Source organism: Mustela lutreola, chromosome 8, assembly GCF_030435805.1.
Source record: "Mustela lutreola isolate mMusLut2 chromosome 8, mMusLut2.pri, whole genome shotgun sequence".
In the NCBI taxonomy this organism is placed as follows: domain Eukaryota; kingdom Metazoa; phylum Chordata; class Mammalia; order Carnivora; family Mustelidae; genus Mustela; species Mustela lutreola.
The window spans coordinates 82856931-82880696 of record NC_081297.1 but is presented as its reverse complement, the minus strand read 5'-3'; the positions used below and the strand labels follow the sequence as shown (position 1 = coordinate 82880696).

Sequence of the window (23766 nt, the reverse complement as noted above, 5' to 3'; positions counted from 1 at the left end):
TGATCTTGTCCATTATTTCTGTGTTTTACGATGTGAGTCAGTCTCCTCTCACATGTATTAATTAACGTTCGTTATGTTGGTGGTTCTTTCTTTTGGCCGCAGTAGCATTGTAGAGTCTAAAAAACAGTTCTTTAAGGGTATTTCTTTGTGACTATAATTCTCCTGGTCTGTTTCTCCTCAAGTTTTTATCTTATGAGGATTATAACTGAAGCAAACTTCCTCTTCTTTCTTTCAGAATTATTACTTCCTCTTCTTAAACCTTCTTCTTCTTCCTCTCTTGGTTTTCTTCTTCATCATAGTCATCATTTTCAATATCAAATGTTACCACCATTTTTACCACTGAGAAGGAATTCCTAGTTGCATGTGGTGTTCTCCTGGGCCCCGTATAAAAGGATTCTTTAGAGCTTCTTGAGACTTTCTTGCCTTCAGCTATTTGCAGTTAGGCAGAAGTGTGGTTCCTGTGTCACCATTATGATCCAGGCAAATGCTTCTTTGCCATCCATAGTTTAGTATAACCCCTGAATTTTCATGTCGAGCTACATGGCAGACATCAATGAAACAGTGACCTTCAGAGTTCGTTTGTTCATTCCTTCCTTCCTTCCTTCCATTTCTTTCTTTCCTTCCTCCTCTCCTCTCTTCCCTCCTTCCCTTCCTTGTTCCTTTCCCTTCCCTGTCATTTCCTCTTCCCTTCCTCCCTCTTTCCCTCCATGAGGTTAACATTCCATCAGATAAAAGGAAATTCTTTGAATCCAAGATGTTAGTAGGTGAAAAATGTACGTTATTTCTATTTTATTGAGATATAATTGAGATATAATTTTATTGAGATATAATTCACATTCTGTAAAATTTTATTTATAAAATAGAATAACTTTATTGAGATATAATTCACATACTGTAAAATTCTTTATTGAGATAGAATTCACATACCGTAAAATTCAATTTATAAAAATATATAACTCTGTGGCTTTTAATACATTCACAGAGCTCCAAAATTATAGCCACTATCAAATTTACAACTTTTTTCTCTCCTTCAGGAGAATGCCTAAATCCATCAACAGTCACTCCCCATTCCTCCCCGCAGGCTCTGGCCGCCATGAATCTACTCTCTCTATAAAGATTTGCCTATTCTGGACCTTTCCTATATGGGCTCATAGAATATATAGCCTTTTGTGTCTGACTTCTTTCACTTAGCATAATGTTTTCAAAGTTCATACATGTTGTAGCTTGGATCTGTACTCCATTCCTTTATGAGCAGATAATATGCCATTGTGCATATATACCCCATTTTGTTTGCCCATTCATTATCTGATGAACATTTGGATTGTATCCTCATCTTGGCCTTTAGAAATGCTGCTGTGAACATTGATGGACAAGTTTTGGTGTGGAAATGTATTTTCATTTTTCTTTGATAGAAAGCCTAGACTTTGAATTGTTGGTCGTATTTTTAACATTCTGCCAAACTGCCAAACTCTTCTGAAATGGCCATGCCATTTTATGTTTCCCCAGCAATATATGGCTGTTACAACTTCTCTGTGTTCTCACTAACACTTCTTGTTGTCTGTCTCTTTGGTTATAGCTGTCCTAGTGCATTTTACTAATTAGTAATGATGTTGGCCATCTTTGCACGTGTTTCTTGGCCATTTGAATATCTTCTATGGATAAATATCTATTCAAATCTTTTGCTCAATTTTTAATTGGGTTGTCTTTATTATTGAGTTGTAAGTGTTCTTTATGTATTCTGGATATAGTCCCCTTCTCAGGCAAATGACTTACAAATATTTTCTCTCATCCTGGTTTTTTCTTTTTTAATGGACACAATTTTTAAGGGCAATTTTAGGTTTATTGCAAAATTCAGTGGAAAGTACACATTTCTCTATATCCCTGCCACCACACAAGCACAGCCTCCCTCGTATCAACATTTGACACCAGAATGGCACATTTGCTACACTGATTAATCTATTTAACATATTATTACCATCCAAAATCTGTAGTTTACATTAGGGTTCATTCTTGGCTTTGTACGTTCTCTGAATTTTGATAAAAGTAGCCATCATTTGATATGCATCCATTATTAAAATATCATGCAGAATAGTCTCACTGCTCTAAAAATCTTATGTGGTCTGTCTTTTCATTCCTTTCTCCCCTCCCCCCACCACTCCCTGGCAACCATTGATCTTTTTACTGTCTTCATAGTTTTGTTGTTTTTGGAATGTCATACGATTGGAATCATATAGTAGGTAGCCTTTTCAGACTGGCTTCTTTCACTTGGCAATATATATTTTAATGTTCTGACATGTCTTTGAGGTTTGAGAGCTCATTTCTTTTTAGCACTGAGTAATAGTCCATTGTCTGGATGTCCAACGGTTTGTTTATCCATTAGCCTACTGCAGGACATCTTGGTCCCTTACGTGTTTTGGCAATGACAAGTAGAGCTGCTCTAGACATCTATTTGCAAGTTTTTGTGTGCGTATTTTGTTTAATACTAAGGAGCATGATTGCTGGGTCATATGTTATAGGGTATGCTTTGTTCTGTGGGAAGCCACCAAATAGTCTTCCAATGTAGCTGTACCGTTTTGCATTCCCCCAGCAATCAGTTTGAGTTTCTGTTGCTCTACATCCTTGTCAGTATTTGCAGTCCTCAGAGTTTTGGATTCATTCATTCTAATAGGTGTGTGTGTGTGTGGTTAGCTCATTATTGTGAGTGGCATCTCATTATGTAATTTGCAACTCCATAATGACATATGATGCTGATCATCGTTTCACATCTTTATTTGCCATCTGTATGGCTTTTTCAGTGAGGTGTCTGTTCAGGTCTTTCACCCACTTTTAAATTGGGAAATGTGTTTTATTAATGCTGGAGTTTGAGTGTTTTTTGCATATTTTGGGTAAGAGTCTTTTATTAGATACATATTTTTGCAAATATTTTCTCCTAGTTTGTGGCTTGTCTTTTCATTCTCTTGATGGTGTCTTCACAGAGCAGAAGAAACTGGTTTTCATGAAAGCCAATTTATTAGCTGTTTGTCTCGGGGGTGGTGCCCTCAGTGTTGTACTGCTCTTGTATACTCCTGTTTTTCTTCTAGAATATCACATTCCTTTCCCTTTCCTTTGCCTTGCTTCCACCTTTCCATTCCAACTATTTCTTTTTCCTTGAGGATCTTCCTCCTAATCCATTCTGAGAGTTGAAATGCAGGAAATAAACAGAACTGTACAAAGGCTCTTCAAATTTCAGGAGGGAATAACTAAAATTAAACCTAAATGTTTTCAAGACCCAGAAGAATATATTCCAAATGATAAAATTTCACTTGAGTAGTTACTGTCAGAAATTTATTTGGGAAGAACTCTTAGCTCACAGATGATCTTTCAAGACCCTTCCCAATCTCAAGATTCAGAAGCCTAAGCTTTGTGTTACCTGGGTAGCCGTCTCTCCCAACTCATTTGTCTGGCCAGGATACTCTTATTGGGCTATTTAAAGACATTTAGATTTTTTTTTTTTTCCTCAGGATATGAGGGTGTTTCTGTTCCTCACAGATTGTGTCTTCAATTCAGATCTCCATTCCCTCAACTCAGATCACTGTGAAAATGTGTCTCATGACCCATGAGAATTTTTTCAGAAGACCTAAGAAAGGTTCTTACTTGTGAGTTCTTTCCTGCCCTTTGAGTAGTAGGTCAGTGAGTGTTTGAGGCCTCAGTCTAGGCTACTGGCTTTGGTTGGCTTTGGCTTGAGGGGTGGTTAGTTGAATTTGGGGTTGGGTATTGACTACCACCACCTACTGCTCCCTTCTTCTTCTTTCCTCCTCCTCCTTCCTTTTTCTTATTTCCCTCTCTTCTGCTTTCCTCATTCTTCATCAAAGGTAGGCAATGGCATTTATCTCTTGGTTTGAAGGAAATGATAATATTCATCTTACTTCCTTTCAAATTTTTGTTGTAAGGTTAATGAGAACAGCAATGGCTTTGGTATTATGAGAAGCTCTGTGTAAATTCACATATATGGTTTTCTTACTTTTTGCATTTTCCCCTGTATCTCTGCATTCCCTTATAATGTACACTAAGTTAGTTAAGTGTGTTTTTTCTTCTGATCAATAAGTATATTTAGTTATACTTACTGATTAGAAACAGCTTTTATGGCTAACGGGGAGAGTTTGCCAGACTCCTGCTTTCATTTAACTCTGAATTTTGGTCTCGTTAGAAGACATGTAAGTCAAAGATGTCAGGAGCTACCAGGTACTTCTGGGCTATGTGAGATTTAGCAGCTAACAGTCTTGCTCCTGCTTCAGGACCCTGGGGATTCCTCTGCCCATTCACAGTTCAGTGGTGCTACCAATTTGCACACCATTTGCAGAAGACATAAGAATTAAACTGCATAGGAAATGACATTCACAATCTTGGGATGGAACTTCAAGTGAATGTTTTGGAATGATTGGGTGTGATATCTCATTGTCATAGTGGCCATTAAACACTGCTTGTCATTGGGCATAGACTGCTTTCATCTGCTTTTCAAATCCCAAACCTCTTCCCCACTTTCATTTGGCTTCTTGTGATGGTAGAGTGATACTCTCTCTCTCTACTTCTCTCATTTTAAAATTTCATTTCTTTCAATAAATATGTGTAGTAATTATATTTATGTATGTAATTACCAATCTCATATTACATTTGCTGTATCAGCTTTTGGTTTCTGGTGCATCCTGTTCTTTCACAGGGATTGAAACTTGCTTCAAATAAATATATATAATTACTAATCTTATGTGGTTACCAGCTTAAAATGGGGAATTTTGGAAATATTGACTGAGTTTTGCATCATCATGTGGGCTTCTGCTTGTGAAGATCCCATTTTATTTCACTGTATTTGCCATTATAATATGTTTTTGGATTTAATGGAATAAGCCAATGAACTGAATAGGAATATTGCTGTTGATTCCTCTTCCTCCCTGTTGTGTTCTGGGAGTTGGTCAGGAACTCTGAGATACTGCCATGTTGACTCTTGAGTTTATGAAATCTAGATGATTCCACACACTATTTCTTCACTCTGTTTGTTTTAAATGTGGGATGGTCAAAACTACTATGTAAATTGGTTTAAGATATGGTAAGGGAATTCACAAGTATTATGACTGTTAGTGCTTTGATATTTGCCCAGATCAAGCCATCTCTCCAGGAGTGTGTGACTTAACACTATTGATAATAGCTACTTCAAGGGCTGTCAGGCCTGACCTGCTCTCTCTGGATGATGTGAAACAGACATCTCTATGATCTAATGAAGAAATAACGGGCAGATTTAAATCTTATCTCCTGATTAATTGGAGAATATAGTAAGAAACCTGTTAAAAGTAAATAATTTGTACCTCCGCAACAGAGAGATGGAGATCTTCCAACTTCAAAGAAGAAACGCCAGGCCGGGGAGAAGATCATGTATACTTTAGTCTCAGTCCCACATGGAAACGACATTGCATCCCTGTTCGAGCTGGATGCCACAACTCTTCAGAGAGCTGACTGCCTGGTTCCAAGGTAAAAAAAAATAAAAATAAAAAATAAAAACTATACAATAAATAGTAAGATTTCTTTGAGTAATTTCTTTGAGTAATTGTAATGGTAGGTAAGGAATTAACATCTAATGTTGATAGAATTTTTGTGATATCTAGGGAGCAAGCATAAGAAAAGAATAGTGTGTAAAAATCATGCGAGATTCTTTTGTGAGAAGATTCACATAGTTTGTTTTATTCTCATAAATAATTAAAACATGCAGGACCAAAGAATTCTGAAAAATTCATAAGAATTATTTATTCTTATTACTTGTATGGCCTTTGCTTACTAACATGAAAAATGATCAAGGAGCATTTCTATTCGTATTTACTTTTTTTTTTCCCTATCAGTACTTATATCATTTATTTCTATTATGTCAAGTTCCAGGTTTCTTTCATTCATTCATTCATGCATTCATCCCTTTGTTCATTATTTAGTCATTCAGCCAGTAAATCTTTATTGCACTTAACAGACATTGCCCTTGGCATTGGGAAGAGAACTGAACAAACTTAAATTCAAATAAGGAAGAGAGGCAATAGACAAACCATAAAATAGGAGGTCAGGTAATACAAATGCTTTGAGAAAATAATTGCAGAGAGAGTTGTATTAGGTAGTATGACTGTTCAGAAATGGCTTCTCTGATTTAGGACATTTGAGAAAAGACCTGAATGTTTTGAGAGATCAGGTCCTCCCCATCGGGAGTGTCTCAAGCAGCAGGAGCATGAAATGGAAAAGTCTTGAAATTTAGTAGGTGTGCTGAAGTACCAGCTAGGAGACCAACTGGACCTAAGTGAGTGATGGGTGAGAAAGTGGAAGTGGTAATGAGGTAGCCAGAACTTAATGTGAGACAATGTCTTATATTCTTTCGCTTGGATTTGATTATTTTAATTAATCTCTTTTGCCTGCCACTGTCTCTCTTCCAACAGTTGCACTATGATATACTCTCTAAGTGTATGAGGGAGTCTTGCCCATATCCTTAGATCTAGTGGGATGGTTCTAAACTGTCTTTGATAGAGCATTATTGTACTTGGATTTGAGAGGATGGCAGTGGTTATACTGAAGGTACCCACATAAGATGCAGACACCATTGTGTAGGTTACTTCCAGGGAGGGTTGCTGCACTAGCACTGTTTAGAAACACAGCTCCTTGAGCTTCCCAAGGCATTTCCTGGTTATTCTTGTTCATGAGAAATGGTTCTAAACTGTCGTTGATAGAGCATTATTGTACTTGGATTTGTGAGGATGGCAGTGATTATACTGAAGGTACCCATATAAGATGCAGACACCATTGTGTAGGTTACTTCCAGGGAGGGTTGCTGCACTAGCACTGTTTAGAAACACAGCTCCTTGAGCTTCCCAAGGCGTTTCCTGGTTATTCTTGTTCATGAGAAATGCTGCTCAATCTTAGCTTTACATCAGCTATTGCTCATGCTTTCCTGTTCCACTGTTATAAGCCTGTAAAGATCCCATTGGAGGGTTTTGCCTGATCCCTGTTGCTGGCCTTCTCTTCTGAGTATTAGAATTTTAATCAACAACTTTAATCATTTTAGATTTAACTCAGCAGAAATGGAGTCCATCTTGAACTCTAAACAAGAATGTTTGCATAAGAAAATGATAAAAGAATCTCCCTATAGAACACACAGATCCATGACGAATGGTTAAGTAAAGTAAAGTTAGTGGCAAAGGAGAGGTAAATTAGTGGCAAATTTCTGATTATTTGTACAAGGATTGGTTTCTGCTACTTTAGGTTTTTGAAACTCAGTTTCTATTGTATCTACCTTTACGAATGAGCCAAAGCATGATGAATCGCTCTTTCCTGGAGGCCCTTGTTTTATTTGGTTCTGTCTTACTGACCTTAATGCTTTTTGCCTCATGTTATATGATTTATTTATGTCTTATCTTTCCTACCAAACTCTTAGCAACTTGGAGGCACAGAACTTACCACAATGCTTTTGTTTGAACAGATATTTTTACACATATTTGTTAAAGAAATGATGATAATAAGTGATTCACTAAAATGATAATGTTGGAGTTGGATGAAGTTCTAGCTGTCTTTTCTCAGGTGTTTCCTCACAGTTCACATACGGTTGATTCTTGTTTTTCCCAGTACATTGAATTAGCAAATACTGAGCCACTGTTCCTAGAAGAAATATGGGGTTAGGTTCCTGTGAGCCTCTGGTCACAATATTTTTCATCAGTCAGTACCATATAACCTTGTGTGTTATGTATATTTTTGTTTAAAGGCACTTTATTTAATACATATTGTTGATTCATTAACATTGAACTTATAGCAATCAGCCCTATAACTTATGCCCGAATGAAGCTTATGTAACATGAGTATTTTCTCCAGAAGGTACATAACAGCCTTATCCTTAGGACTACTGGACAGCACTTCAGCCCTATGCTTGGGACTGTTTTAAGCAATAAGCTCATCAACAAAAAGCACAGAAATGTGGAGAAACATGGCACTAACTAGACCATGAAAAGGATGCTTGTTTGTAGTATAAGCAGAAATGAGAAGACAGAGCATTGTATTGTTCACCCTCACTGGGAATGTGCACACTGGAAACTCAAATTTTTTGCCACTCTGTCCATGTCCAAGAATGATTGCAAAAATGCCCAGACTGTTGCTCTGGGGGCTACAGATACATTTTCTTGAGTAGGAGAATTCATAAATACAGAATCAGCAAACAATGAAGATTGGCTGTATATACTTTTATATGCAAATGATTAAGCTACAGAAAGGACTAAGATCAGATAGCAGTGTTAGCTGAGGTGGCTACTTGGTCAGTGGTTCTCACATCGGCATTACCTGGAGAGGCTGCTAAAAGACTCATTTTCTTTTTTTTTTTTTAATTTTTATTTTTTATAAACATATAATATATTTTTATCCCCAGGGGTACAGGTCTGTGAATCGCCAGGTTTACACACTTCACACCACTCACCATAGCACATACCCTCCCCAGTGTCCATAACCCCACCCCTCTTCTCCTATTCCCCCCCACCCCCGCCCAGCAAGTTTGTTTTGTGAGATTAAGTCACTTATGGTCTTTCTCCCTCCCAATCCCATCTTGTTTCATTTATTCTTCTCCTACCCCCTTAGTCCCTCATATTGCATCACCACTTCCTCATATCAAGGAGATCATATGATAGTTGTCTTTCTCCGCTTGACTTATTTCACTAAGCATGATACCCTCTAGTTCCAGCCATGTTGTTGCAAATGGCGAGATTTCATTTCTTTTGATGGCTGCATAGTATTCCATTGTGTATATATACCACATCTGCTTTATCCATTCATCTGTTGATGGACATCTAGGTTCTTTCCATAGTTTGGCTATTGTGGACATTGCTGCTATAAACATTTGGTGCACATGCCCCTTAGGATCACTACGTTTGTATCTTTAGGGTAAATACCCAGTAGTGCAATTGCTGGTTCATAGGGCAGTTCTATTTTCAACATTTTGAGGAACCTCCATGCTGTTTTCCAGAGTGGTTGCACCAGCTTGCATTCCCACCTACAGTGTAGGAGGATTCCCCCTTCTCCGCATCCTCGCCAGCATCTGTCATTTCCTGACTTGTTGATTTTAGCCATTCTGACTGGTGTGAGGTGATATCTCATTGTGGTTTTGATTTGTATTTCCCTGATGCCGAGTGATATGGAGCTCTTTTTCATGTGTCTGTTGGCCATCTGGATGTAAAAGACTCATTTTCACCCTATGTTCAGAGTTTCTGATTCAGAGAACTGAGATGAATACTCAGAATTTGCATTTTTTAAAAAGATTTATTTATTTATTCCAAAGGGGGGGAGGAGAGAACACCTGAGAGGTCAGGAGCAAAGGGGGAGAGAGAGAGAGATAAATAGAGAGAAACCCAAGCAGACTCCATGCCAAAGTACTGACCCTGACACAGGGCTGGATCCTAGACCCTGAGATCATGATCCCAGCTGACACCAAGGATTGGCACTTAACCAACTGTTCCACCCAGGTTCCCTGAATCTGCATTTCAAACAATTTCCCAGGTGATGCTGGTCCTACTGGACCAGGGGCCACAATTTAAGAACCACTGGTCTAGGTAAAATACCACAAGCTTTGAAATAGTCTTTGACTCAAAACTTTTTCTTAAACCAGTCTGTCCTATACTTGAGTTAATTCTAGTCTGAAACCTATTCATATAATGTATGAAACTCTTAAAATAAGGTAATGTGTAAGTTTGCTAATTTTTTATAAGCTGTTCTTTTGTGTTTTGCTTTTAGGAACTCTTATGTTCGGTTGAGACATTTATGTACCAACACATGGGTAACAAGTACTAGTATACCCATAGACACAGATGAAGAGAGACCTGTTATGTTGAAGGTAAATGCTCCTGAGAGTGGTTTAAATTTTTGCCAGATGTGTGATTAGGATCAGGGAGTGATTGACATGGTCTTTACAATTCATCTTTACCAATATCAGAGATTATTGCAATTAATTTAATCAAGTATTCATTCTACCGGTTGCTTATATCACTGAACTAAGTGGCTTAGATGCTGTGCCCAAATCATAGGAGTGGCATGTAGAAAGGGGAGAAGGTCCCAATAGTACATTCTCTCTACACCGTTGACACAGAAGAAAAGGGCAATGGTTCTAGGTGGGCTTTGGGAACAAGGCAGGAAATGGGCATGGAAAATCTGTGTGTCCCTATGGTCTTTCATAGTGGATGATGCATGTGGGAATTATTGGGTGTGGGTGAGCAATTCCTGTCTTGTATTTCTTAAACAGTATAACGATGTGTTAGGATCTGAAAAATATTGCATAGCTATTTAAAAAAAAAAAACTAATCTGAATGGAAAAAACACATTGCAGATTGGAACTTGCCAAACAAAAGAAGATAAAGAAGCATTTGCCATTGTGTCTGTCCCATTGTCTGAGGTCCGAGACTTAGACTTTGCCAATGATGCAAATAAAGTGCTGGCGACCACAGTTAAAAAGCTGGAAAATGGTACAATAACTCAGAATGAAAGGAGGTTAGTAACTTTTTAAGATGACTCTTAAATCATTAAGAGTCAGTTGTCAACTCTTGTGGTAAACCTCAAGTGAATGAATGACTCTAAGGGAATATTTAGAATGGTCTCCATAGCAGCACACCTGCTTCCAAACGAGCAGATCATGGTAAGTGAATGAAAATGGTGACATTAAAATCTGGTGGAATATTCACTTTTTCCATTTTGGCTTGGCTTGAAGACAGTTGTTTTTTTACTTGCCGATATTCCCTTTTAAATGTTTCGTAAAAGACTTGCCCTTCATTTAATATTTTGGATTTAAGAGTTCTAAAAGTCCTGAAAGAAGTTTCATGTTTTGGTATTCTTATTTATTTATTATTACTTCTTATTTTAAGAGTTCTAAAATTCCTAAAAGGAGTTTTGTGTTTTGGCATTCTTATTTATTCAAGACACATTTTTCTACTCTGGTACCACCAAATAAATACACGAGAAAACAATCTGCAAGGTCTAGCACTCTGCCCTTGTCCCAGAGAAACTGGATCCTTGATTCTTCAACTCTGGCTCTGGAGATAGTTGAGAAGGAGAGTGCTATGTCAATTTTGTCATTCCTACTTTGTGTCAGTACTGTAAATCTATTTTATCTATTCCTTCAAGTAGTCCTGAGATGGACATTATCCTCATTTTACGTAATTGGGGATTTGATTATGTGTGGTTTTAAAGACTGTTTGTTTTCAGTGTCCCAGAACAAAAGCACTCTCTTTATTTCCCTTCTTGATGATCTGTTTCGTACCTTTACATCTGAACAAGAAAAAGCTTCTTGCCAATTTCCCAGGCATTCCTACACTGGAACTCTCATCACAGCTGGGGAGATGATAATTGGTGTAACCACTTTGGAAAATAGTTTGACGGTCCCTTGCAAAGTAAAAGAAATCACTCCCCATATAAGTAGAAACAAGCAGTGTGTGTTCTGTGACTGGCTCATTTCGCATAGTGTGATATCTTCTAGGTTTACCCATGTTGTCGCATATGACAGCATTTCCTTCTTTTTAAAAGCTGAATAATATTCCATTGTGTATATAAAGTAACATTTTCTTTAAATGCTCACCCATCAATGGGCATTTAAGTTGTTCCTGTGTCTTGGCTATTGTTAACAAAGCTGGAAAATAGTCCAACTCAAACAGAGTAAGATAGTGGTTGCTTGGGAGGGGCTGATGGGAAGGGGGGAATGAAGAGTTCTTGTTTAATAGGTATAAACTTTCATTTATACACAGTAATCTGTTGTGCAATATTGTGCCTATAACTAACGGTACTGTATTGTGCGCTTAAACATTTGTTAAGACGGTAGATCTCATACACGTTCTTACCACCAATGTGCACACATACACACGATCCATGACTCACCAGTTCTTCTCGACTACACATTTTTGAGCATCTGTCCAAAAAAAACCCCTACACATGTGCACCAGGACCCCTATATACAGCCTTATTATCAACAACCCCAGACTTCAAAAACCATCTGATGTTTATCACCAGTTGAATAGATGAATACAAATTTGGTACATTCATGTGATGGGATACAGTATAGCGATGACAATAAATGAACTACATCTATGTGTAATAACATGGATAGATCCAATAAACTTAAGACTGAGCTAGGACCAGACACAGATACATTCACTGTGATACTATTTCTACAGTTCAAGAGCAGGCAAAGTGAAATTCTGTTTCTTTCGAGTGCTTAAGCAATGAGCAGAACTATAAAGAAATGCAAGAAGATGACTGTCACAAAAATCCGGGTGGTGTTTTCCTGAGAGGGAAGGGATTCAAGGAGGCTCCTGCCATGTCCAATTTCCTGCTCTGGGTGGTGGCTTTATGCGATCGCCTTAGAGGTATTCCACAACTAAACATTTATGTTTTATGCATCCTTAGATGTATCTTATAATACAAAGGAACAAAAATCCAACTTGTTTTTTCCCACCACGATCTGTAGAAAAACATCACAAATATGCAAACAAATGGATACCTGTTTCTCCACTTACTTTTTGTTCTTACCTCTGTTTTTCCACTCACAAATGTGAATTTGAAAATAACTCTTGTATATTCAATTGTACCTCAAACTTCATTGGAAAAAATGAATGAAGCCCAAAAGCTGACCCAACTGCCCAACTCTTCTGGACTATAGACAATTAGATATCTGAGCTGGATCATCAGAAATACTTTTTATCTGCCTGTTACTTGTCTGTTAGTACTTCCTTTTGATGAATCCATTTCTTTGTCTCTGTCACTCTCATATATGCACAGAAATTTACTCAGCCTCACCTAAAAAGTCTCCCATGCTAATAGTAAGGTGTTTCTTGAGGAAAAGGACAAGTAAAGAGTAGATATGAGCCCTCCCCCATAGCTGGTTGTAACCCGGAGCAAGTTGCTTGTCAGTTTCTGCCAGAGAGAATCTTGCCCCCTCATGATTCCTTTTTTTTTTTTTTTTTTTAAGATTTTATTTATTTATTTAACAGAGAGAGAGAGAGTGAGAGAGCACAAGTAGTGGGGAGAGCAGGCAGAGCAGCAGAGGGAGAAGCAGCCTCCCTGCCGAGCAAGGGGAGTGATGCAGGACTCCATCCTAGGACTCTAGGATAATGACCTTATCTGAAGGCAGATGCTTAACTGACTGAGCCACCCAGGCATCCCTCCCCCTCATGATTCTTTTTTTTTTTTTTAAAAGATTTTATTTATTTATTTGTCAGAGAGAGAGTGAGTGAGAGCGAGCACAGGCAGACAGAGTGGAAGGAAGAGTCAGAGGGAGAAGCAGGCTCCCTGCGGAGCAAGGAGCCCGATGTGGGACTCGATCCCAGGACGCTGGGATCACGACCCGAACCGAAGGCAGCTGCTTAACCAACTGAGCCACCCAGGCGTCCCTCCCCCCTCATGATTCTTAAAGGAAGGTCTGGACCCAGGACTGAGCAGGGATCATATGTTTTTATTTTCCCTGCTTCTTTCCCATGTTTTAGAGTAAGAAAGAAACATCAGAAGAAAGAGAAATATGCCCGAGAAATATCAAGTTGCAATTATTGATTTTAATTTAGTAATTTTAGGAAAGTCATCTCCCACTGATATTCATTCAAAGCTGCCTGTCAGGACAGTGGAGCTTATTGGCATACTTGAATGCATTTACATTATTTTCTCTGTTTTAGAATTCAATATAAAATTCTTTCTGAAAATACCTCACAACTCAGACTTTTTCCCCCTCTAGAGAATGAAGTTATTATTAGATCTTCTTTTACTCAAACCAGAAAAAATGAGACAAGGTCAGAGGGAAGGTGTTAGAATATTGCAGATCTACCTCAAAATGCCGGCATTGTTAGAATTCTCACTCATGGCTCCCCCTTCACTCGCCCTAGGATGGCCTCTAGAGGCACAAGCCACTCTGCTCCAAGAGCCTCAACCTCAGATATTTTTCAGTGGAATTTTCTCATCTTACTGCGCAAAGTTGCACCAACAAAATAGAGAGTATTGGGAACATATTTGCGGGTGGGAGAGGAGGGAGCCTGCCGTGGGGTTAACTGCTGTTCAGAGCTGAAAGAAATAATGCATAGAGTCCTCAACCAGAATCTCTGCGCCATGTTTTACGAGGGTACAGAAAGAGATGTGGGCTTCCTCAGCGGCATTTATAGTTCAGAGATGTAATTAATTCGTGTATATCGAACTCCTGGTACACGCCAGGTGCTGTGACATGCAGCAGGCATACACGCTCATAATGTGGCAGTGAACAAAGCAGCCCATGGCCATGTTTTTATGCAGTTTACTGGTTTGAGGTTGGTTCTGATTCCTCACGATAGAAACTCAGGATCTAGAATAGTGGTCATCCCACATAGAGTCACCACATCTGATGTCCTTGTTTGTTTGCTTTTTCAGATTGGATATCCTTGTAATTCAAAGTTAGTATCTTCCTTAGCAATACCATTTGTCCTTAGATTTTATTTGCCTGATGATACTGTTGCTACACTAACTATCTTCTGTTGAGTATGTGTCTAAAGCCGCTTTTTGAGTGTCAGTTAATTTCAGATTTCCTGGTCATTTTGTTTTAGTCTCTTGTGAGCAACACAGAACTAGATTTTGTTTTTTATTTATTATTTATTATTATGTTTTTTATTTATTATTATGATTTTTAAAAATATTTATTTATTTATTTGAGAGTGACAGAGAGTGAGTGGTGGGCGAGGGGCAAAGGGAAATGGAGAGAGAAGGAGAGAATCTCAAGCAGACTCCCCGCTGAGCACAGAGCCCAATGTGGAGCTCCATCTCATGACCCTGAGATCATGACCTGAGCTGAAATCAAGAGATGGACACTAATTGACTGAGCCACCCGGGTGCCCTCAGAGAACTAAATTTAAAAAATCTAATCTGATCCCTTTCTTTTCTCCCTCTTGTTGTGTAGTTTGTGCTCTCAGTTCTCAGATCGATTTCTTGGGTGTTCAGAATGATTTGATACTTATCTAGATGTGTTCGAGGGATAAGACAAGCATAGGGTCCCCCTACTACTCCACCACTTTAACTCCTCACCTAATTGGATTCCTTTCATCTGGAGTCCCCATCTTCCAGTAATTCTCCAAAAAGACCAACATAAAGAGAAAGAGGAGGGGCCCCCACTATATTCTCTAGGCTTTTAGAAAACATGGAGTGGTTCCTTTGGCCACGTACATGAAAATATACGATTTGTGAACATCAAGGGAACCAGCACTGTTCGAAAAGGAACACCCACACATGTTACCATGGCAAAGCTGGAAGAGTCTACAACGTTTCCCAGGATGCTGTTGGCATTGTTGTAAACCAACAAGGGTAGGACTGTTGCCAAGAGGATTAATGCATTTTAAGCACTCAAAGAGCAGAGATAGCTGCCTGTACAGTATGAAGGAAAATGAACAGAAAAAGAAGGAAACAGAAGAGAAAGGTACTTGGGTTCAAAGGAAGCTCCAGCCTATTCCACCCAGAGAAAAACACTTTGTGAGAACCAATGGAAGGGAGCCTGAGCTCCTGGAACCCACTCCCTATGAACTCACAGCATGTTAAGTGTAAAAAAAAAAAAAAATAGAAGACCTGAGGCCAATAAATAAATAAATAAATAAATAAATCGAATCTGATAGTCTTTAAATCGTTTTCATTTAAGAAATATGTGTTCAAGTGTGCGTGGGTAGCTCAGTTGGTTAAGTGTCTGCCTTCGGCTCAGGTCGTGATTCTGGGCTCCCCCCTTGCGGGGAGTTTCCTTCTCCCCCTGCTCTTTCTTGTGATCACTCTCTTTCTCTCTCTCTCACTGATAAATAAATAAAATCTCTCCTTTTTGGGGTGCCTGGGTGGCTCAGTGGGTTAAAGTCTCTGCCTTTGGCTCAGGTCATGATCTCAGGGTCCTGGGATTGAGTCCTGCATCGGGCTCTCTGCTTGGCAAGGAGCCTGCTTCCTCCTCTCTCTGCCTGCCTCTCTGCCTGCTTGCGATCTCTGTCTGTCAAATAAATAAAATCTTAAAAAAAACAAAAACTCTCCTTTTTAAAATCTCTCTTTAAAAAAAAAAAAAGAAATAATGTGTTTGGATTTATTCTAATTCTTTTCTTTAGTGTAGTTTCTTTTTCCTGTACTGGTTTAAAAGCTTTAGGTCATGTTGCTATTCTTTAGCAATTGCCCTTAAATTCTTGCCATTCATTTTAACTGCATAACTGCATACTCTTTCCTATAAAATTTGAAGCTATTAAATATTTATTTCTTCTGCTCATGGGAGAAAAGTACTTTTTGCTCATGGGAGAAAATGCACTGATACTCTCCTTCACATCTTTCTTGGAATATTTGTCTAGAACCATAGTTCCGTGTTAATTATTTTTGTTTAAAATTTTCATTTAATAATAGTTGATACGTACAAAGAAGTAGGTGTATCCTATAAATTATGATATACCACTTATTCATTAAATTTTTTATTTTTAAAAACTAGTTTTACTATGAATTGTATTTCATGTTATATTTTACCTCTTCTGCTTGCTGAAATTTATTCCGTAAAGCTGTTCAGTCAGGATCTATGGTAAATCCTCTGAATTTTTGAATATATGAAAATATATTTATTTTGCTGCCACTCTTAAGTACTATTTTAACTATATATAGAATGTCAGCTTGACAGTTATTTTCCCTTAGTATTTTAAGGTTATAATGTAATTATTTTTAGACATATTTTGTTTTCATTAAGAAGTCTTTTGTTGATAGAATTTTTACTTTATTGACCTTTATGCTTTACTTTTTGGGAATTTTGTACATTTTTTCTTTGTCTTTAATGTCCTGAAGTTTTACTCTCGTGTATTTACAAAGAAATTTTTAATGCATTTAAAAAAATTGAGGTACAGTTGACATACAACATTATATTAGTTTCAGGTGTACAACATAATTGCTTGATATTTGTGTATATCATGATATGATCACTACAGTAAGTCTAGTTAACATCTGTCACCATATAGACTTAGAGAAATTTTATTTTCTTGTGATGAGAGCTTTAAAGATTTACTCTCATAGCAACTGCTGGATATATGATAGAGTATTTTTAATTATTGCCACTGTATATTACACCCCCAGGACTTATTTATTGTATAACTGGAAGTTTGTACCTTTTGAGTTTCTTCACCCATTTCACTAACTCCTTTTACCTCTCACTTCATGTCTGGCAATCTGTTCTCTGTATCTGTGAGTTCATTAAAAAAACCTTTTATTTTTTAAACATAAGGAAATTTAATTTTTGTTTTTCACACCTAACATTTATGGTATGCTTTTACTGTGTGTACTTATGTTTTCCTTTAATTCTGAAGTTTTCAGCCATTTTCTTTCAAATGCTACTTCTTAATCTTTTCCCTCTTTCCTCTCTCTTGGAACTCCTATTAAATACACATTTGAGCCTCTTAATTCATCGTCTTTATCTCTTAACTTTCTTTTTACAATTTTTCTTTTTAAATCTCTCTGTGCTGCTTTCTGGATTGATTTTTTATACTGTCTTACGAATCACTAATTTTTCTTAGAAAGTGTGCAGAATAGTTTAACTTCATGAATTAGATTTTTATTTAAATGATTATAATTTTATTTCTCATTTTTCTGTTGGTTCTCTTGTGTATCCACCTTTTCATTCATATCTGCCTTTTTAAGATGTTTATCTTTTTTGGTATATAATTGCTTTCTTAATCTCTTTGGTGATGGAAAAAAAACTTATTTAAAAATAATTTCGAAATTGTTCCGTTACTTGCATTTTGTTGGTAACGAATTGGCCTCTTGATTTTCTCTTATAGGCTTTTTTATTTATTTGGGAGAAGAGAGTGCTCAAGAGAGAATGAGTGGGGTGAGGGCATAGGGAGAGGGAAAAGCTCAAGCAGGCTCCATGCCCAGCTCAGAGCCCAACATGGGGCTCGATCCCATGATCCATGAGATCATGACCTGAGCCAAAATCACGAGTCAGACACTTCACGGACTGGACCACCAGTGCCCTGGGTCTGGCTTCATGTCCTTTTCCCCCTTATGCTTTGGAATTTGAATATGCAGGCTCTTCTTAGGTGTGTGGTTTTTGCTTTTCCTTTCTTTTCATTTGTTTATCGCCTCTATCAGTTTCACGGTTGCCTCCACTTGGCACGTCTCAGCTAGTTGAGGAGTGAAACTGAGGACGAAGAGTCCGAGTCCTGTGGTAATTTGAAGCTCAGCTGTTGAGCTCACAGGTGGCGAGGTCCAGTCCTGTCATGAATTTCCTCTCTTTCCTGCTACCACTGCATAGCCAGAGCTGAAAAGGAGCCTCCAAGTTTTAAGGTTCTTGTAAGAGGTGGAAATCCTCCTTTAATACCTGCTTTCATGCCTTTAGCTTAGTTCCCTACCATGTGCTTTTAGTCCCAGTTATCTGGCAAGGATTGAACAGTATCCTTGCTTATCACTGTGTTTTTACTTTTTCTTTCTTTCTTTTTTTAATAAAGATTTATTTATTTGAGAGAGAGTGAGCACAAGTTGGGGGTGGGGGAGAGGAAGAGGGAGAAGTAGGCTCATTGCTGAGCAGGTAGCCCAATGCGGGACTCGATCCCAGGACACCAGGATCAGGACCTGAGCCAAAGGCAAACACTTAACTTACTGAGCCTCCTGGGCACTCCTTGCTGTGTTTTTCTTATTTTGTTCCTAATCCACAGAGCTTTTTATTTTTTTAGGTATATCTTTCAAACAATATATTTTAGTTATCATTTCCACGTATGACAAAGTCTCACAAATGTCTTTAGTACAAGCAAATAAGATTGAATGATTTAGTAGGACAAACCACTTCTGAGTATAGAATTGGAGTTTGATCTAAACTGAAAAAACCCAGTTGCTTTGCCACAGGTGGGGTGCTTGAGGTGAAAAAGGGGAAAAAAAGTTTCAGAGGTTAAGAGACAAGACTGGTTTTCTTGCCTTCCGTTGCCCCATCAGCAGAGCAACCAGGCTGTGTAAGCAGAACCTCCATTAAACTGTTGATTGTCATTCCAGTAACTGTCCCCAGTTGAGGCCATTTGGAAGACTTTGAAACTGAGTGATTTATAGCTGTCCCACAGTTGTGCTTTCTTAGATGTTGAAACATTGCAACACATTTAACTTGAAACAGGAGAAAAAGAATATTAATAATTTTAAAAGAAAATACATCTATTTATGCTCAAACTCGACTTGTAGATAGAACAGATAGCAACTGAAGTTCAACTTTATTTCAGTTGGTTGAAGAAACCTGGGCTGAAAATAATTTTTATTTTTAGGAATACCAGAATGATTTGGAGGACATTAAGTCAAAATTTCAAAAGAAATTCACACCACATTTCAATGCACACAAATCATAGTTGACATTTCTGTGGTTGCCCTCAAAGGTTATGAGAGTGAATCCTACACAGGCACATTTTTGAAAAGAAACAGATTGGGTTAACATTTAAAATAGGTACCCCAGGGGTGCCTGGGTGGCTCAGTGGGTTAAAGCCTCTGCATTCGGCTCAGGTCATGATCCCAGGGTCCTTGGATCAAGCCCCACGTCGGGCTCTCTGCTGAAGGGAGCCTGCTTTCCCCTCTTTTTCCCTCTGCCTGCCTCTCTGCCTACTTGGGATCTCTGTCTGTCAAATAAATTAATAAAATCTTTAGAAAGAAAAAAAAAAGGTACTCCAAGAAAACATAGAATCTCTGGAGTGTTGGAGTAGAATTTATGATTCCTGGAAATAGGCTAAAATTTGGCTGTAGATGGCTAAATTCTGGATTAAGGTATGTCCATTTGGCTCCAAGAAAGTTACTTTCTCTTTTAGGAGGTAGATCGGAGACAGATCAAGATATTTCCTAACTGAATCCATTCTACACTTTTCTGGATTTGTTGACTCTTTTATATTGTAGTTTTCTTATCGATGTCATCATGATTGACCATGCTAATTATAGTGAATGATATTCTGACATGTATAGATACATACATGTGTATGTATTTGCTGAACAAAATTTTTCAAAAATTAAAAAATTTATATGGAAGATGATAAAGAGCAGACAGGAAGGAGAAACAAGACAGCTAAGGAAGGAAGGGTTTTCAAGATACTTAAGGTTCTAAATACCTCTGAAATTCAAGTAATATTTAATAACTAAAATGTAGAGTTTAAGGTGAACATTAGTGTATGATTTTAGACTGATATGATTTTTGTAGATCAGGTAATAGTTTAAGAACAGTTTTTTTTTACTACTAAAAACGATTTTTTTTAAAAAAAATTTCATTTATTTGACAGAGAGAGAGAAGCACAAGCAGGGGGGGAATGGCAGGCAGAGGGAGAAGCAGCCTCCCCATTGAGCAAAGAGCCTGATGTGAGACTCAATCCCAGGACTCTGAGATCATGACCTGAGCCAAGGGCAGATGCTTACCTGACTGAATCACCCAGGCATCCCTAGTTTAAGAACAGTTTAGAACAGCTGATTGCTTGCTCTGAATCTGTTCACAGATCATTTTAGTTTTTTCCTGTTCTGTTCACTGGAGATATAGAAGTGTGGTGAGTATTAGAAAATGGAGTTTGAGTCAAAAGAAGAAAAGTGATTTGAATTTAGAAATTTAGAAATTGAGCTGTCCTCTGTTAAGCAGAAATACTCTTCTTTGCTGGTTAGTCATAGAAAAGGATCTGGTGGTGGTAGCCTATCAACTCTTCTCCTGTTGGGGCTCATGTGGCTTTAGTTCATAATTGTCTTTGCAAATACTTGACTAGAAGCTTGAGGCAGGACTGGGGGCTGCAGGAGCTGGAGAAGGCTTTGTAAATCTTTGTAAAGATTTAGGTAAATGTCAACTGAATTAGGTATTTTGTTGGTGAAAGAATGTTTATTACAAAATACTCTCAATGTTCTAATGTTTCAGTCCTTAAGTATTTATTAAAAAAAATTTTCCAAAATTAGAGTAAAAATTCCTTTTCATTTTATGATAGGTTTGTAACCAAATTATTGGAAGACCTCATCTTCTTTGTGGCTGATGTACTCAATAATGGACAAGAAGTTCTGGATGTGGTTATCACTAAGCCAAACCGAGAACGTCAAAAATTAATGAGGGAACAAAACATATTGGCACAGGTGAATGTTTTCATATACTACATTGGCATATTTAGTTTTTTTGAATTGTAGCATCAGGGAAGTCCTTGTGTTAACTATTGCCATGTAATAAATTACCCCAAGACTTTGAGGCTGAAAACAACAGATACTAGTTACACAGTTTCTGAATCTGGGAGTGGGTTAGGAATCTGGGAATGACTTGGGTGGTGGTTCTTGCTCAGAGGCTTCCACAAGGTCGCCTGTCAAGGTGTTGCCTGGGGCTGTAGTCATCTCAGGCTTAAACCGAAGAGGATTCACTTCCCAGCGCACTCCCACGGGCCTCTACTAGGACTGCCTTGAGACTGGGAAGCTTCTTTCCATAGAAATGAGGGATCCAAGAAAGAATAAGAGAGGGCACCTAGATGGAAGCTACAGTCTCTTTAATAACTCATTCTGAGACGTGACATCTTACCAGTTCTGTTGTGTTCTAGAGTCAGTTCCAGGAGGCAGGGATCAGTGGGGCCATGTAGAGACAGCTTCCTGCAGACCTCTCACAAAACCTACAGGGTCAGACTATCTCCAGAAAACATGCTGGAATAATTTTCTAGGTAGAATTTCTAGGATGACTTGGAAAGTGCCATCTCCATCTATTTCCTACTTCTGTCTCTCTCTTCCCTAGAAAGTGGGGCAGTCTAGTCATCAGCTCACAAGTCCTCTGCACAATGTTCTAGCTTTTTCCCTGGAAGTCTAGAGCTGCACTTATACTACGTCTTTCAGAAATTGTTCTTAACACACCGGTAAATTAATTCCTTCCTGATAATATACACATATGGGCATGCCTACTTTTCTGTGTGTGTTTTTTTTTTAATTTGGTTAATTGTCATACACAGTAATGGGCTTCTGCAAGGAAGATACTTAAAAAATAAAAAAAAATCATGTTATTAATATATGTATTCTTGTGGAGTTGGGAAAGGAGAATAGTAGATATATTGCTAATTAATATTCCATGGCTGATTGTCTGAAAATATAAAATCAACATTTCTCTCAAAGAAAATAAAGGTTGCAAATTTAATGAGACAAAGGCTTTTCTGACATTAGCATTCTTTTGTATAAAACATTTGATTTCAAGGACTTTTAGGACCTCGAATGATTTATTAATATTATTTCAACTAACATATGTCTAATCTTTTATTTCAGTATTTTAAATATAAAATGCAAGGTTTAGTGAATATAAAATTATTGAAGTAATGCTAATTTGTACTGTAGTTCATGAACTTTCTGTTTTGGTTTCTTGTATTAATACTCATGCCCTTGTATAGGTGCATCCTCATAAAAATTTACTCATCCTACCAGCTCATCCCTGGGTGACCTTACCTGCTGTCCTGTTGCCTCAAAGAGTTAGATTCCTCAATACTTTTTAGCTGTTTCCCAGCTGCTCACCTTGGTATGATGTGAGTCATTACATACTACCAAGTGGCACTTTATTTATTTGAATCCTGATACATTCATTGATTTGGCGACATTGTTTTGTACCAAGAACAATAAATGAACTCTTTCTGAAAGAGGTTTGGAGGCAGTACTTGGAGGTCATTCTCTGATGTCAATTTCAGATGAAAAGTAAATGTTTCCTTTATATTATTTTGATTTTAAAAAGTTATAGAACATTAATAGAAGTAATTATAAAGCCTACAGAAATGAAACTTTTTTAGTTCATTTGATTATGTTCACATAATTTGGTACAACCCGACATCTTTATATTTTTAATTTAATTTAATTTTTTAAAAAGATTTTATTTATTTATTTGAGAGAGGGAAAGAGAGAGCATGAGTGGGGGGAAGAGCAGAGGGAGAGAGTGAAGCAGACTCCCTGCTGAGCAGAGAGCCTGATGCCAGCTGGCTCCTGAGATCTTGACTTGAGCCAAAGGCAGATGCCCAACAGAATGAGCCATCCAGGTATCCCTATGTTTCTTCTTCTTCTTCTTCTTTTTTTTTTTTAAAGATTTCATTTATTTATTTGACAGAGAGAGAGATCACAAGTAGGCAGAGAGGCAGGCAGAGAGAGAGGGGGAAGCAGGCTCCCTGCTGAGCAGAGAGCCCTATGCTGGGCTCCATCCCAGGACCCTGAGATCATGACCTGAGCTGAAGGCAGAGGCTTAACCCACTGAGCCACCCAGGCACCCCCTATATTTCTTATTTTAATAAAATATAATTTCTAAACAAAATTAAGTATTTTATTGAAAAGTTTTTGTCAATTTAAGGAATCCTTTAAATCCTTAAGGTATTTTTGTTGTTGTTGTTGCTTAGTATGTTGGTTCTATATTCTAAATCATCTTTTTCCTTTACCTGAATTCTACTCAAATATTACAAAAGTGTGTTTGAGTCAGTGTATTTATTTGTAAAACATAAACCTCCCGTTCATCAGAATAGGTGTTTTGTTTGTTTGTTTGTTTTTTCCCAATAGGTATTTGGGATTCTCAAAGCACCCTTTAAAGAGAAGGCAGGAGAAGGCTCAATGCTGAGACTTGAAGATCTGGGGGACCAAAGATACGCTCCCTACAAGTACATGCTGCGGCTGTGCTACCGTGTGCTGAGACATTCACAACAGGACTATCGGAAAAACCAGGTGGGAGGCTGCTGTCGTTGTCTCTGTTTAACGTTTTTGTTAAACTGCTTTGCCTCTGCTTCACATTTAAAGTAAAAGCAAGGTTCTTTGGTTACTGTTCTCAAATACATA

General features: G+C 37.9%; 1 protein-coding gene across 1 annotated transcript in view; it reads left to right on the top strand.

Moving 5' to 3' along the window:
* ITPR2 (inositol 1,4,5-trisphosphate receptor type 2) overlaps positions 1-23766 on the top strand; it is a 502139-nt gene that overhangs the window by 128412 nt on the left and 349961 nt on the right. The window contains exons 11-15 of the mRNA XM_059185826.1: positions 5348-5499; positions 9766-9865; positions 10355-10515; positions 20934-21075; positions 23494-23655. Coding sequence (XP_059041809.1) covers positions 5348-5499; positions 9766-9865; positions 10355-10515; positions 20934-21075; positions 23494-23655 — 717 coding nt within the window. The remainder of the gene's footprint in view (positions 1-5347; positions 5500-9765; positions 9866-10354; positions 10516-20933; positions 21076-23493; positions 23656-23766) is intronic.